The sequence below is a fragment of the Micrasema longulum genome, unplaced genomic scaffold, assembly GCF_059751315.1.
Source record: "Micrasema longulum isolate JH-2025_06_02 unplaced genomic scaffold, ASM5975131v1 h1tg003050l, whole genome shotgun sequence".
Classification (NCBI taxonomy): Eukaryota; Metazoa; Arthropoda; class Insecta; order Trichoptera; family Brachycentridae; genus Micrasema; species Micrasema longulum.
Window position 1 is genome coordinate 39,680 of NW_028280156.1, and position 15,033 is coordinate 54,712.

At 31.6% G+C, this 15,033-nt stretch overlaps 1 protein-coding gene across 5 annotated transcripts in view; it reads right to left on the minus strand.

The window, feature by feature from the left end:
• Window positions 1-6,645: 6,645 nt before the first annotated feature.
• Window positions 6,646-15,033, minus strand: part of tinc (transmembrane protein tincar) — a 79,056-nt gene continuing 70,668 nt past the window's right edge. The window contains exons 7-9 of one of the 5 annotated variants that reach the window (XM_088241747.1): window positions 13,102-13,231; window positions 11,829-12,017; window positions 6,646-11,053 (exon numbers count right to left, since the gene is read on the minus strand). In XM_088241747.1, the coding sequence (XP_088097873.1) occupies window positions 10,094-11,053; window positions 11,829-12,017; window positions 13,102-13,231 (1,279 nt within the window). In that variant the 3' untranslated portion in view covers window positions 6,646-10,093. Of the gene's footprint in view, window positions 11,054-11,826; window positions 12,018-13,101; window positions 13,232-15,033 lie in introns of those variants that run through there. The other 4 variants (XM_088241748.1, XR_015825187.1, XR_015825188.1 and 1 more) reach the window with 4 other exon arrangements.

Consider the following 15,033-nt stretch of genomic DNA (forward strand, 5'->3'; position numbering starts at 1 on the left):
GTTTTATTTATTTTATTATAATGAATAACCACAAAGTTAGTGCTTCAAATATATATTTTATATATACTTTTAATCTACTCTCTCTTTTGACCTACTCTCTTTACTCTCTAGACTCTTTTAACCTACTCTCCAAAATTAATCTTAATGTCCCCTTTCGCGTGACAAGAAATAAGTATTTATTCCATCTGCCAGTCTGTGGCACTAACTATGCACAACACTCTTTCCTCTATCGTTCTTACTCTAACTATAATGCCTTTTTTCATCAATTGCCCCTTATTTATTTAAAAATAAATCAAGACTCATTTTTTCTTGCTGCGATACGATCTTACTTGCTATTTAATGATGCTCACACTTACACACACCTGAACACTTACTCCCACACAAATACACACAAACACACCTCTACACTTACTCTCATACAAATACACATAAACACACCCTTTTGTTGTACCAAAATTTAATATGCATGATTATTATTTGGAAACTTTGCTGGACTGTCTTTAAACCGTATTTTTTTTTTGTTATTATATTATTGTCAACTGTTTGTTTCCGTAAAATAAATAAATATAAAAATCATTTTGGAGCGCATTTTCAACTAATAAAGAACTGTGCTTGAAAATGTGCCCTGCAAAATTCAATCAGATGAATCTCATCGACATTAGTAAAGGTTACAACTCTGACTTCTCAAAAATCAGCAGGTAGAAGAATTGAAGAAATATAAATGTTTAAACATTGGCGGAAAAAAAATATTTAAAGCAGAAACATTATTATTTTTCGTGTAAAACAATAATTTTAAAAATAAACCAAATTTGCTAGCCTGTTCTGGGACACGTATTTTCCTTTGTCTCTTTCATAGTATTCGCGATTGTTAGATTGATATTATTTATAAAATAAGATGAAAATTATTTCAACAATATTTGAGTATGTCCAAATGCTTGCAGACTGGCTGGATCTCTCCCTAGGGAGTTGTTCATATTGAAATTTATTTCAACAGAGAGGGAAAACGTTTTTGAGAATGGAATATGGAAGTCTAGGCATTTACAGGGCTTATGACCTGTCATTGGCTGGTTTAAGTGGAAAATTGTTTTCAGGCGTTGCCTAGTAGGGTGATTTGGTTCAGCCGGATGAATCTCACCCACGTGATAAAGATTTCAGCTCTTTTAATTCACAAAAGTCATTGCTTATTTATTATTACTTACATTAGTTTTTATGACTTAAATTGATTTTACACACTTATTTTATATCATTTATGAAAGATGGTGGAGTTCTATAGTTGAGAATATATATAAAGAACGTTAGTAATGCTTACTTAAAAATGGATCTATTTTATGTATTCTTGTTGAACATCCAAATAAATAAAATAAAAAAAAGTCAACAGATAGAAGAGTTGAGAAAATGTGGATATTCAAACATGGGCAGAACTGTGAATGTTACGCAGTGTGTAAAGTGGCCACTTAAACCAGCCAATGACAGGTCATAAGCCCTGAAAATACCTAGACTTCCATATTCCCTTCTCAAAAACGTTTTCCCTCTCTGTTGAAATAAATTAAAATATGAAAATAATCTAATTAAAAAAAGATCTACACTGTCCTCCAATTGATAACAAAATCAATGATTCAATTTAGTCTTACTAAAAATGTTTGACGATTCCTTAAATACAGTATAGTTATTGTTTTCTGGCTGCGAAACATAGATGTAGGCTAACATATTACAACAGAGATGAAGAACATTTTAGGGAAGGTAATATAGAAGTCTAGGCATCTACAGGGCGTATGAGCTGTCGCTGGCTGGTTTAAGTGGCCACTTTACACACTATGTAACATTCACCACTCCGCTCTTATTTAAACATTTATATTCCTGAAATTCTTGCATCTTTTTTTAAAAGGAATAACCCGCTAAGCCTCTATTTTGAGGCCTATCAGCAGGTTGGATAGAGGGGATATGGAAAGAGGTAACGAAGAATACGCCACAACACCCAGACCAATTGAGAAAAAATCTTTCTTGGATTTTTTCTTGCAACTGGCGGGAATCGAACCCGCGACGCCAGTTTCACAGTTGGCCGTCTAACCAACTGCGCTACGGCGCCTGTCTGTTGAGGTGTGTGAAGTTAAAGAGCTGAAACCTTTATTAATGCGGGTGAGATTAATTTAATTGAATTATTTCACCTACATAATAGGCAACGCCTGAAAATTTTTCAATTTCTATACCTCTTCATGGTCTAGGTGGCTTATTATATTTTTATATTATGTACTTAATATTAATAGCTCCCCAGGGAGTTGAATCCAGTCCTTGTCTACAAAAATTTGGAAAAACTCAAAATATTGTTGAAAGATGTATGCTTTGGTAAGTTTTTATAGTAATAAATTGACTACAGTATATTTTCACCCCTTAGTAAAAAATTTCCTTTATTTAAAAACTGTTTTTTTTTTTAGTTAACTTAACAGTTTTATATCCCGGACTAGCTAAGTGTTCCTGTTTTTATTCTGAACGGTTTTTGTTGCATTATTCCTATGTTATTTCATTGGATGATTAAAAAGTAATAACAAAAATAAAATTAATTAATTGAAACAAAAATAGTTCATTTCCTTTTCGCAGCCAATGGAGGCATAGGGCACTGCATTGATAAACCAAATGCCGCGTGTTTCGATGCATTATGAAGGCAAGGTGATCTGTCTTACGCTTTAGGTGCTAGTCCAGAAAAAATGAAATATTGCAGTTTAAACAAAATTAATCGAAATCAATATTTTGCGCTCCCCCTGCCAGGAATCGAGAGGAGCTATCGACCCGAAACACTCTTGGGATTCTGTTTTTTTCTCACACACAGAATGCTTCATCCGTCTGGATACACTAAATGATAATATTATTTGGCCATTAACAAATCATTTAATGCCAAACTAAAGCGGAAATACTGACATTTTACGAACATGATCAGCCATGGTTAAGTGCCAAGGAAGACAACTTCCCGAGTGTCGAAATGGGTACGGGAAATTCTCTTCATAAATTAAATACCTTTTTTCATTGACAAATACAATCATAAACTATGATTTTACAATAGGGTTATTCACGTTTTTTATTAAATAAGCAATAAATTGCGATGGTCTCTGAATTAGTATTTTTGCGAGGCCAGATAATTTTTCTACAATGGTTTGAGGTATGCATATACACAGTTACAACAGTTTAGAGACTAGAAGGAATGTGTATTGGACTACACATTTTTATCGATTGTTGCGCGGTATGATCGATAATTCTGAAATTATGATGAGCATTGGTTTGTATGTTCCTGATAATTACCTAAGACAGCGTCAGCATAGATTGTTTCATATTCCGATATTCAGGACCAAACTGCCTATGGTTGTGCCTGTTGGAAGGGCTACTGCTATGCTGAACAACATCGCTCTGGATATTCATCTGTTCCATGTATCCGAAGGAGTTTTCCGGAGCAGGATTCTTCTACTACTTTGACATGAGTCTCTTTCGTGAATTTCTTTTTCTTTTTTATAATATGTACGTATTGAATATATTTCTGTAATGTATACGTTAAATTTAAAATAAATGAATTGAATTGAATTGAATATTTTGAATTACCCGAAAACGAGACGTTTCGCGCCCTGTGGGACAAACGGCACGTATGACGTTTTGCCGTCAAACTTGTACGCAATGTTTATTAGCGCGGTCTGCGGTCATAACGCGTGACGTCAAAATGACGCGATGCCAACTACGAGCCGTTCTATTTGTGATCATTTTTAAACCCGAAAATTATAATTGAAAACTTGCTTAAAATACATTGAGAGTTAGATCATTAGAATCGTAAAAATCCACTCTAAGCACATATGAAACTCTTAACGTTAATAATAATAATAATTTTTGGCTGATTCTCAGTATGGGTTTTTCTTTAAAATGTTAATATTATTAAAGTCCTGGGTTGAGTTGTTGTAACTCCTGGGAATATGATTTATGTGTTTAATGATTGTGCTGCTTAAGGTTTTCAAACTGTTTTCAATTGTGATTTATGTGACATTGCGGAATTTGGATAATAAATAGTATTTTGAAAAAACTGCGTCATTTTCCTCATTCGCATGTCAACCGAGAAAGGCGAGACCATAGACGTGAGAATACGTAACCTGCACCAGCTTGCGTGAACACTTTGGCATATAGCAAAGTAACTTCTCTTCAAGCTGGAGAGAATGACTCTGAGGGGCAGATTGACCTTGTAAAAAAAAATATCCTTAAATGAGGGATTCCAGCCCAACCCGAAATTAAATTTTAAAAATGTTTTCGTGTACACGTGAATATTTAAAAATTTTGGAGTAGGATGAAATATCTCAAAACCGCACGCAAAAATAAATAAAAAATGTTAAAAATAGTATTCATTTTAAAATCGTAAATAATGACGTCACTCCTTATATCTACAGAGGATATCTACGGAAGGAGACAAGAAGAGGATCCAGGAAAGAAAAGGGTTTTTAAAAATATTTTTAAAACGAAGGGAAATTAGGGTTCCAAGTATTTTATAATTTCATATTACATTTTACATTTCTTTCTCAAATTTTCACAATCATAACCATTTGATTATGTTTGTGACTCAAGGGGACATGGACTAATGTAAATAAATAAAAAAATATCAATTGTATAGTTTATGTTTTATTACTTATTACATTTTCCAATTTATTGTTGGGTGAGCACATATAATTTAATGCTATGTATTTTCAGACACGTACTTATATTAGTAAAGTTTGTATAAAAATTGTTGAAATCTTTTGATATTCTAGTACACATTCGTGATATCATCAATAAAAAAAACATTGTTTTGATTACAATTGTTGCGCTTTGTTAAATTTATATTTCATTCAGAAAAAAACTGTATCTTTGCATGAAAAATTAATAAAGTTTGTTTTTTAATACTCAATATTTAAACTAAATCAAGCAGAATAATTTAATTATCTGAATTTTGTATTTGTGCATTGTTCTCATAAAATCTAATAAAAATGCATCTTCAATTTATATTATATATTGACAATACTTGATGGAATTCCATTGTAAATAAACAATCAATTATTTTATACAAATATAAGTTATAAATTAAAAATAGTCGGTACACTTCCATTTGTTTATTTGACCAATTTGCGCTTTCAACCTCTAATGTGCATTTTCAAACTGGTCCAATATTTAATATTATTATAAAGTATTTTTAATTTATAACTTATATTAATTAAACATACATGTTTTAAAAAAATTATAAAACGATTTTAACTCCCATCAATTAATTGTAGAATTAACCTATCACGTGATTGAAGATTGGTGAATTTGAATTTACATTATAAAAGAAAAACTTCATGGCCTCATTGAAAAAAAAAAAAAAAAACTTTTTCCTGGTGTGATTACTATAAATGCTTTTAAACCAATGTAACTTTATGTTTTTCTGTGAAATGTTTTGAGTTATTCATAGGAGAATAGTAATTTTATGACAACAGCTAGTTCCTATTTTGATTAGGTATGTTGAAAAAAATAGAATTTTAAAGAAAGTTCCATTATAACAACAATAAAAGGTTTGTGCTCTTAGGTTTATGTGTGTATATACTTGAGAAGTTTGAAATGCATCCATATTTTCAAAGCAATATATGTGTATTATGTAATTTAGATGAACTATTTTATAATATCAATCAGATTATATACGAAGTATTATACAGAAAGTAAATATCGGTCCAACCCTCGTTTAATTCAATCAAGATAGAGTCATTTACATTATCATTATGTAGAAAAGCTACTCTGATCCCTTCTGTTTTTTTAATATGTTCAGTTGATATTGAAATCTTAACTATAGGTAATCATAATTTTGTGCTTATTTTACAATGCAACAATACTTCAAGCAACATCTTAATATAAGTAACAAAATATACAAATGTACAAAACTATTTTCTAATTGTTAACAATTTTCATGTATCATAACAATAAAATTGTGTTAACTTAAAACAATATTCTATTTTGGCAGTAAGAGATGTGCTTGTAAATAAACCATAACAGGAAGTCTTTAACGAAAATTGTAATAATAAATTGGTACATTATGTGAATTAGAAGTATTTCCAGTAAGCCTAATTAAGTTTCTCTATATTTGGTGGCATATACCATTAAACAATAAACAGACATTAGTTAAGAAGGTATTAATTACATTTAATCCATTTTAAAATTGAACTGAATTAAATTGTGGGGTTAAAAATATATGACAACACTGACATATGTTCATTTTTCTATTTTGACAGAAAAAAAAACATTTCAAAATTGTTATTTGGAATTCTAAGTATTTTTGGAAAAATAACTCTTATAAAAAACAAGTGTAGATTTCCAACCCTTAGCAATTGTATATACATATATTATGTAGTCAGTATACGCTTTAAATGACATAATATGAGAAAACAAGTTAAAATGCAGTTATATGCCATTTTTTAAGCTTTATCAACTGATAAAGCCCTCTAAATTCTCCGAGTTTTAATTTAAAAATTATCATGTATGTATGCACAAAAAGTCCAGTAAAAGTACTTTTTTGAAAATTGTATTCTGGTGAAAACCATTAACTCCATTTACTATTACTACTATCTACTTTTGACACGACCAAACTCGAGATTTTGGTTCATCTGATCATGCCACGTCTTTCTTTTTGTCGTCTATGTTCTACATTGCCATTTATTCTAGCCATATGTATCTGATTTACCATTAATTCGTCATCCATTCATTTTACATGACCAAACCATTTCGGTGTCCCTTTCTTAATCCTATCAATTATACCTGCCTTAGATTCACAATCTTTTTCTACTCTTCTGTCTCTTGTAAACATGCTTCATAGATCCACAAATTATTCTACATGTATTTTAACAGAGTGTTTTTATACTTTTGTTTATATTTATTTACTTTTTTTTAAAACATATTTTCTTGTATTTGAAAAGAAAAACTGTTTATTTGTATTTATATTACTGATCTTCCCGGCTGTTATTTATATCAGATTTTTAAAATAAATTTATGCAAGAGGTAATATTATATAAGATAGTATTAATAAATAAATCTCCACCAACAAGCCAGAGAAAGTGGCTTTTATTTACTTGTAAAAATACTTTTTTTTAAACATATGCTTAAAGTGTAAACATGTATATTAAAGCAAAAAATAAAAATATGCACTCAATAACCTCACTTCCCCTTTCAAATACCATAACTTTTGGCTTACTTTCGTTCATCATCAATTCGCTCTTCAGGACCAGGTATACATCATACATCATACATTCTAGAGGCTATTTGTTGCAAATCCTCCTTGCTGCGTGCTAATAGAACAGCATTGACAGCGTACAAAAAACAGCTTACTGTGAAATTATCCATTTTCGCTCCAATGCCCATACATTTTATCTATTTTATACAGCTGTCCATATATAGATTAAACAACCTTGGTGACATTACAAATCTCTGTTTTATGCCCTATGAGATTGCAAACCATAATGTGAACTAACTCATCTAACTCTTATATGCGCTGAACTCTCCTCAAAGAGAGATGCTACTGCTCGTACAAGTATGTTGCTTACTATGTTCTCCGAATAGGCAAGAATGCATTTAGAGGGTTTTATCAGTACACCGACAATAAACAAAAAACTATAATACTGCACTTGAGACAATCGTTAATAACTTTTTACAAATAATTATAAGTTGACATTTACAAAATACCACCAACATGTTTTTTGTGAAAAATAAGTAATAAGTAACTGCATAATTTGGATATTAATTGAACAAATTAAAATTGATTAATGGCTTAGAACACCAGATCATTTGAAATAGAGCCGGCTATCAAAATATATAAATGAAACTGATTTTATAACTCGCATTGAGAGGTTTATTATAAACAGTTCTGGTTTTGAATGCTTCCAAAACACCAGCGAGAAGTAAAATAATCGATTTACAGCATAGAAGCCCATTAGTAACATAAAATTCTATAGAAAGGAGAATGCTAGGTATTTCATTAAGACAGAAGAACTAACACATACATAGAGCGAGATCCAAAGTCACCGAAGTAGTCCACAGGGTTTTCAGCCTGGTCATATAGCCAGAACCACAGATTCTAGATGAACTAAAAAAGTCCTGGAATGGCGACCCATAACAGGCAGAAGAATTGTCGACAGGCCTCAGGCAAAGTGGTCTGATGACATAAGACGGTTTGCAGGAAGTGCTTGGATGCGGTTCGCTCAGTATAGGGAGATGCGAAGATCTAAAGGCGAGGCCCATCTTCATCGTTAGACATGAGAGGGCTGAAGATTATAATAGAAACCTTGAAAACGCTAAGTATTAAAGGCTGTAAAAATACACAATTAAAAAAAATAAATTCATAGCAATGAACTGCACATATGAACAATTTATTAAACATTTTATGTTTTCTGTAGCAGGGTCAATTTCTGAATAAATGAATCAACTTTTAAAAAATATTTCCAATAGTAAAACTATACACATCCGAACTTCTAATTTCCCTATTTGCCATGCAGAAAAAATACGATATGTAACTAATATGAATTTAATACAGTGGTGAACCCTTTTAAGTACATTACTGAATAATAACTACTCAGTCTTGTTTTGTGGATTTAGGTTTTACACAACCTTTAATTCAACAATAATAACTGATAACCTTAGAGTAATAACCTAATAGAGTCACCCATTTGGAGAAAAAACATTTTACGATTATTGACCACAACATTAGCTACAGATTACTGCGATACAACGTGCCGTAGGTACTCGGGTAGACAATTGTGAGCGCTAACCGAAACCATCCGTTACAGGTTTGTTGTTAAACTAAAAACCAAACTAAAACCAAACCAAATATTTGGAATGCTTTTGTTCTACGCAATAAGAGCTTAAGGGCTTCTCTAGAGAATTATTACTCTGAGCTGTGAACAATAACCATTACATAAACTATAAACTAGCCTATGACAGAAAAATTATTAGCTTAAATTCAATCTTTGATTGTGAAAAGAGTTTAACTAGAGTAAAAAAATTATAAAATTTACTTTTTTTGAAAAATCTAATTATTTTAAAAGGAAGTTCTGAAAGACTGCCTGAAAGAATATTTTAAAACATGTAAATTTTGCTAAATGTAAACATTTTAAATATTGTCATAGTTTAATTTACCATAAACACATCGAAAAGCATTACATCTAGTTACAATAGTGATATTTTACATGGATATGGATACTAAATTTGTATATCAATCGTTACATTGTTTTACTTTATCTCCATTAAGGACGATATGATTTTCTTAAATTGTTACAAAACTATTTTACTTTCGACAATATTATAAACTGTCTTGAATACTCAGTGGTAGTTTTATTTAGTACAATTATCTATACACTTGGTAAAATTCTTAATTATTGTAAAAAAGCCTTGTCTTAGTTATATTACAAATCTCAAAATCATTTTATTCTTATAGCCCTAGTAAATTTCATATTTATGTTGGTCTTGTGGACTGGTGCAATGGCAGTCTTTAGATGTTTGGGATTAAGGCCGAATAATGGTCTACGTACGGAGTGCATTGAAATTATATTAATCTACAACAATCATTATTGAAAGCATCCATAGATAAAATCATCAATTATTGCGTACGTAATTATGTACATTAAAATTAAAAAGGAATAATTTTTCTCCGTTCGAACTACAATTTAAAAACTCTAGGGAAATTTGTAACAAAAAGCCAGATAAGTGATAATACAATCAAATGTCTACATTTTTATTGCCACCACAGCAGAATGTGCTCACTTCTTTCATTGATTGTTTTAAAACCTTCAAAATACAATTACATCAACCGGTTTCATCTTTCCGTGTCAATTAAATAATCATCAAAACGCAATACATAAATAACTTATGATAAACAAGCACTTTACATTCTAACGATAATAAATATCCAAAATAATATCAGCTAAGTAACTAAGATAATTATAAGAAATGAGATCAACAACTGTGCATTTACAACTGTGTTAGTACATATATACACAATACCTAATCCATAGTTACAATATTCCTGGTAACACTTACGAGTATACTAAAACATACTAAGAAGGATGTGGGTATTTTCACTTTATGCCCTGTTGGCATTAATGTACATATTGTTGTCAGAATCACCACTTGAAGCCATTGAGAAGTTGGCTGAGTCTCTTTCCACATCATGCATCAGATGGTTGTGCATACCATAGTTTGTGGGTTGTATCAGGTGCACTGGGAAAGAATGATGGCCAGCGACAGCCCTAGGATTCACCGGGGCTCTACGAATGGCTTGCACTGCTCCGACTAACCTCAACCCTCCCTGGTGAGTAGGTAGAGTACAATGGGGTCTCGCAAACGATTGACAGCTTGATCCTGAAACCATCGGCATCATAACTCCTCTGGCTTCTAGAGCCAAAGGCATTGTAGAACAGTTTGGAGTCACTGAATCCATCGTTTGAGTAGGATAATGTGGCAAAGTTGCTGAAGATGAAACGATGTTCCTCAACGATTCCTTGCTATTTGTAAAAGTAGTCATTTTCATATTGGTTGATCGCCCAAAAGGTTCTTCATTAATCACTGGAGGGGTATTTACAACCTTCACTTTAGGCTGCATGCTTTTTCTCCTTATGATAACAGTGTTATCGACACCATTTTCTGTTATGGAAGAAGGTAGACCATTCTCGGTTAAGTGCCCATTGATTGGATGGATAATAGTGGTATAATGAATGCCGGAGAATCCGTAAACAGATTGAGAATCATTTTTATTGGATATGAATGTTGGAGGTATGGCTCCACGTTGAAGAGAAAAACTTTTTAATCTTGTTTCGTCTTTTGGTTGATGGTCTAGGATGAAGTCATCTAGACTGTTGGCTCGAGGACGATGATTGGGGAGACTGGCAGAAGAGTGAACTCCGCTGGAAGACTCGCTGGTGCTGGAACCGGGAGGATCAGGGGGAGAAGATCCACTGCTACCGGATCCTGACCTCTGAGGCTCCTCTCCAGGAACTCCAGAGTCTGCTCGCCTTAGGCAACGTGGTGTATTACCACTACTTGACTGAAATGTTGAAAAAAAAAAACTTAATAATGTAGGTACGTAATGTAATGTTACATTATTTGAGGTAATCGTCAGATTCATTTGAATTTCACTCAATTGAGTCTCCTTATTGATAAATCTAAAATGGGAATCAAACACCATCACTTGAAATATGAAATATTGTTATAAGTTTCATTCAGTAAGTACTAAAAATGTACAAATATGTACCGACAGTGATTAGTTACATCAAATGCATCGTCATATAAGAATTATATAAGTTATTTTACACCTGGACAAATTTTTGCCGTCAGAAAGCAAAGGGTTGACAATACTTTTACAATCTTTAAACCGAGTTTCTCCAGAGTATGCTTGGCTACAACAGTTAAGAGACTGGAAAAATGTGTATTTTACTACACATTTCATTTTATCGAAGGTTGCGCAGTATTTCATAATGCGATATACAGGACCAACCTACCCATGGTTATACATGTTGGAAGGGCTACCGCTATGCTGAACAACATCGCTTTGGATGTTGATCTGTTCCATGTATCTAAAGGGTTTTTCCGGAGCAGGATTCTCCTATTACTCTGACAAGAGTCTCTTTCATGTATTTTTTTCTTCTTATAATGTGTATGTCCGGAATATTAGTTTGTAATGCGTATGTTATTTTTAAATACATTAATTGAAATAAAACTAATTGAAATTAAACAAATTTAAATTAATATAATATAAAAGAAGAGTACGACCACAAAAATATATGCATGGAAATGAAGACCATAATAATTAAAGCTCTAACCTGGCATTCTGTGTGTACAGTGACCGCCGAAGATGTGGTGACTGGGGACATAGAATTTGGTTCCACGGGGGGGTCTGGCAAAGCATCTGGTGTTAGTAAAGGGCTCGGGTCCTCATAGTCACAAGGCGGGACCAGGTCGCGGTTGGTGCATGCGTATGTTACGCTGTCATCATGCACGCAAGCCAAAAGCTGTGCACATACGGTGATTGTTAGTACAGGAAGCGGTGGAAGAGTTAGTCATTAAAGATATTGTTATTGAGTGTTAAGAGATTATTATTGGAATATGTTTGTTGCGCTGGTAATATCTGTTAAGATAATCTTTTTCAAAATATTTTTAATTTCTCATTCAGTTTAAATAACTAATAATATACTTGTGAAAAATAAAAATTATCATTTTAAAATATGTACAAAAAAAACATTCTTAAAAGACCATGGTTTTATTCATTTCCTGAATAATTAAAAAATGTTACAAAACAGAAATTACTGTCGCAATGAAGGTATTTAGTTTGAAACATTTTAGTACGCAATTCTTTAGTTCATGCACATTCTAGAAATTGTTTAAATGATTATGTCCATAATGAAGTTGTTATACTAATACACACCTACCTATAGTACTTTTCTAAGGTCACTGTGTTAAGTTCAATTAAAAATACTGTATTAGATCTCAATAGACAGAGAAAATACCTCTGAGAAATATGGAAGTCTAGGAATTTTCAAAGCTCATGATCAGTGATCGGCTAGTTGAAGTGATCACTTTGTATAATGTGTAGTATGGACCATTCTGCCTATATTTCTTCAATTTTTCAATTAAATGAAGGCCTTTGTTGTGTAGTAGCTAAGATGCTTAATTCACGATGAGAACACAAATGAATATTTTATTTTTCTCAAACCTGAGTAATTCACCACTTTCTGACTTGTTGTGGTGAATAAAATATATATATATATATATAATAGGCGGGCCAGCCTTTGCTGGTGTGCCTTATCTGGTATGGGCAGGAACTTCACTGGTGGGTCTATATTTCATGTATTGCTTTTTAAGAATGTGCCTAGACTTTATATTTCTTTTTCAATTTATGTAAAATATCCTTTTTATTATCTTTTACCTCTGTGGTATAGTAACTAAGATGCTCGCCTCACGCCCAGGCGTGTTTGATTACCAGTGATATTTTTTTTTTCCTTCTCAAGAATGGGGATGTTATGTGCTCTTATTCCATGTAATTAGGAGTATTGGTTTGTTGTTAAGATATAAAATACATTTAAAAAATGGTAGTACCTTTCCCTCCTCAGATGTATCATCCCCCGGGTCTCCCAAGCCCCCCAAAGCGATCGGCAGTTCCCTTAGTGTGGCGTAGTCCCCGTCATCTCCTTCACCGATACGTAGCGAGGCTCCACGTTCCTTATTACTACAATACAAACAGACACAGACATCCTAGGTTAGTTTGTTAGACATTGAGCAGAGATTCGATACTAATGTTGAAAGAATAGTCACAGGCACTACGTGATCGCATAGTATAGCTCTCACAGAATATTGAAGTAGATATAGTATTTTTATTTTATTTTATTTAGGGATTAAAAGCATACATGAATATTAATAGATATACAAAAAAAACTAAGACCAATTATCTGATTGGCTATTGAAATTTTCACTTCATAAACCCTCATATAATATGAAGGTAAGTGTAAATACTTATGAAGATAAAATTTATTTATGAAACACTTAATTGCGGTTATTCATTATAATTTAATAAAATTTAAAAAAATTGTTCTTGACCACTAATTTCATATTCTGTTACCGATTGGTTCGAAGCTACACAAGCTTCCTATTCATGATAAAATTTAGAAAATATCATTCTATTTTTTATTTTAAAAGTGTCTACTAAATATTAACTCTAAATGTATGGAGATAATAATGTAAAGTGTTTTGTTTTTATGAAAGTGTGAGGTTAGAGATGAGGGTAGTTGAAATTTGATTTTTATTTCAAAAACTAGACAGGTGTTGACTATTATAGGAAAAACACTGTTAAAATAAAATAAATACAATAGTATTCTTTACTAAATTTTACCTTGATAAGGAAGCTTGTGTAGATTTGAAACCGGTCGGTAACAAAATATAAAATAAGTGGTTGAAAACAAAACTGTTTTATTTTCATTTTACTTACGAAGATATTTCGTTGTGATCGCAGAGCGACAATTGTGCAAAAAATGCGACATTGACTTTCTTTTATATTTGAACTTGAAAAGATTTCATAAAGGCTTTATATTCCAGGTTTAATAAAAATAAAATAAAATATATAAAACTAACCCAAGTATCAAATATGGTTTTGTACTTATCAACTTGTGACATAAACCTTCAATTTTTTTCTCATGAGAAAATCACATGCTTCATTGTTCTACGATCATAACCATTTGTGTGATGTGTGTGTGTCTGTCTATACGGATGTTTAGATATACATTTTCGTTCTTGTAAGATTGCTCTAATGTAGTGTTAACAGATGTTAATGGTGTGCTAATTATACTTTACCAAATAATCTAGAGAATTTCGCAAATAAAAAGTAATTATTTTATTAACGGTTTGATGAAAATTCAAAAAGGAACACTATCTACCAAGTAAATAAAGTGTGTATTATTTTGAACCCAAGTTTTTATGATAATATATTTTATGTTATTGTAAACATGCTAATATGTGGTATCTACAATAAAAGAACATTGGGTTTAGAAATTAAAACAACAGAAAACTTCGGCCAAATAATATGTGCTTAAGTAAAATAAAACTCTAAATGACACAATTTATCAATACCTTATGTAGCTCATCAATGGTAGCATTAAGTGTATCAACTAAACTAAATATTAAGTATGATTTTCTTACATTTTTATTCATAATGTAATTGAATAACATAAACTTTAGTATAAAAGAAAACAACAACCTAAGACATTTTTGATGGCAAATAAAAAACATTAACATAAGCAACAAAAGTTAATTTGAGATAAGTCATGCAAATAAAACAAACAATGGAATCATATAATAATATGCATGAAAAGGGAAGATATTTTGTTATTATTTTACAAAAAAAATTTAACTGATTAAAACTATGGTTAAATGCATTTAAAAATGAATATTTTGATTTTCAAGATTAATTTCATATGAATCCGTTTTTTCTAATTTTTGATAAATATTTATAATTTGTCATCCTAATATTTGTCATGT